This window comes from Nanorana parkeri, unplaced genomic scaffold (assembly GCF_000935625.1).
Source record: "Nanorana parkeri isolate BGI_ZX_2015 unplaced genomic scaffold, ASM93562v1 scaffold3478, whole genome shotgun sequence".
NCBI lineage: Eukaryota > Metazoa > Chordata > Amphibia > Anura > Dicroglossidae > Nanorana > Nanorana parkeri.
The window spans coordinates 32,638-35,024 of NW_017309746.1; the positions used below are offsets into that span (position 1 = coordinate 32,638).

The following is a 2,387-nucleotide window of genomic DNA, read 5'->3' on the forward strand; positions in this document are numbered from 1 at the left end:
AGGTGGATTATGTATTTCATGTATGACAGGTGTGTTTAGGTTTATTACAGCAAAAACGCCATAAAATCAACTCGATGTGTACACATCTATCATTTACCTATCTTATTATATCTGACCTTAAATTCACTGTACTGTATATTTCCTTGCAAGCAACAGGAAGCCACGGGATTTCCATCTCCCTGGTATTTGCATACACAGTGTGTGGGGTATAACATCTCCCCTGTCACTCTCGCTATATATCTCATTGTACAGGAGACGTCTTCTACTTTGTATCTGACACTCCACAAACATCAAGATGCTTTCTCACAGTTATCTGCTGGCCGTCATCTTCATTTCTATTCAGGGTGAGAGATGAGGCTCCTTCCATCATCCTCTGCACATACATCTATACATTGTACAATAAATACACACATCAGGATTGATAGGAAGATATACAGACATTTATCAATAATCAATATGTCTATTCCCATCCTCAGGATCCTGTGGACAGATTGTGATGACTCAGACTCCAGATTCTATCTCTGTGTCCCCGGGACAGACGGTCACCATCACATGCACATCTAGTACTAGCACTGGTAACGCTATAGCCTGGTACCAACAGAAATCAGGAAAGTCTCCAACACTTCTCATATATAGTGCAACTGGCCGACACACAGGAGTCCCAGACCGGTTCACTGGCAGCAGTGATGGATCTTCTTATACTCGTTACACTCTGAGAATTACTGCCGTGACTGAGGATGATGAAGGAAGTTATTACTGTCAGCAGGGTGCTAGCTACCCTCTCACACAGTGATACAGAGCCGTACAAAAACCTCCTTCCTCTATTACACATGAAGACATTACTACATAGTGCAGCATGTTCATAGAACACTACACAGTAATACATAATTCTCAGTGTCCAATTAGGAAGACAGCAAGACTGGACAAACTATTTATAAAATAAGGGTCTTTTCACATTTCAATCAGATCCTCCGGTCAGTTTTTTTACAGAAGCTCAATGTTAGTCTTAGGCCAGGTGGATGTGAATGGCTAAAGTTAGAGGTATGGATGGAGGGCTAGGTGCAGAGGTGCAAGTTGTGGATGGAGGAACTGGGTGCAGCGGCGAGAGCTATGGATGGGGAATTGGATGCAAATTGGATACATCTTATGTACTGATACATGAGTGGCCCGAGGCATGAACCCCCCCAGTGTGCATTAGTAAAGGGGGCGGTGGGCATACTGCAAACATTGTACAGCAGACTGGCCAGTATACAACACACGTACCTCTATGGCAGATGCCCCCATGACTAAAAGAGGCGCCGCTTGAGTCAAAAGTCTCAGACTCCCTCATTAAAAAGGGACAGTCCTGAGTATTCTTAATTATATTTTGACCTTTAATGTCCAGGGAAATTCCTTAGAGACTGGTGCACAAAAAAAAAGTTAACATGTGTGCCTCTATCTGTATGTCCTCTGCACTAGGAAAATTCTAACTATTGTCAATAACTGACATGGTAAATGTGACAGCAATATAGAGTATTACTGTGCAGAGATAAATCTCTGCTATTCTGTATTTTGATTGTAATTTAGCCCTTTCTAACAACCCTGAATGATAATTTATAGTGCGACAAAGAGCTCAACTATGATATACCCTGTCCACCCTGTGATTGACAGTGAGACTAGAATCCTTGATGAGACTGGGGCTAGATTTATCAACCAGGAGCCTATAGGCACAAGTTTTATGCTACTTAATTTCTTCTCATTGTACTAAACTCTCAGATACAAGTGGGCTAATAGTGGTGAAGTATCACCAGAGTGCCGGTATGATAAACCTGAAATGTATTTTCATCCCTGGGAGCAACCTTATTTTACAAGCACAGAACAGTCTCTCAAATAAACAAACAGATACCAACCTCTGAGCTTCTGAGCATAATAAGATCAACCATCTCATTCAACTCTCACCAATAATACAAAGTCTGGTGTTTGATGCTGCTAAATGGGTTGTGGAAGAAGATCACAGAATACAAGGAGCAGTTACATGAGGGCAGGAAGAAGAAAGCTACATCCAGAACTGGAACAAAGTTAACTAGCATCAGCTAGACAGCAATAAGGAGCCAGCTCATCCACGGACATAGTATTGCAGTTGAGTAGAAGAACTGCAGCTTGTACCAGGGGACGTGGGAACAGACCAGCTCCTTCCAGGTGTCTCAGCATGGGAGGGGATGTTTGGGGATTGCTACTTGGCAGCCAGTCCCGTATTAACCCTGTAAGATGTCTGAGACTGTAGGTGTTGCTTCCCTGGGCTTGGGTGCTATGCAAAACGTAAACAACCAGTGGAGCTGTGGAGGTAGTTGGATCACTTTTGCCTTCTTTCCCTATTATGCCTTCTTATAGTATATAATGTATTTATT

General features: G+C 42.6%; 1 gene segment (V, D, J or C); it reads left to right on the forward strand.

The window, feature by feature from the left end:
* Positions 1-246: 246 nt before the first annotated feature.
* On the forward strand, positions 247-793 carry LOC108803188. The segment is given in 2 exon segments: positions 247-344; positions 477-793. Coding segments are annotated over 2 exon segments (366 nt in total).
* The last annotated feature ends 1,594 nt before the right edge of the window (positions 794-2,387 follow it).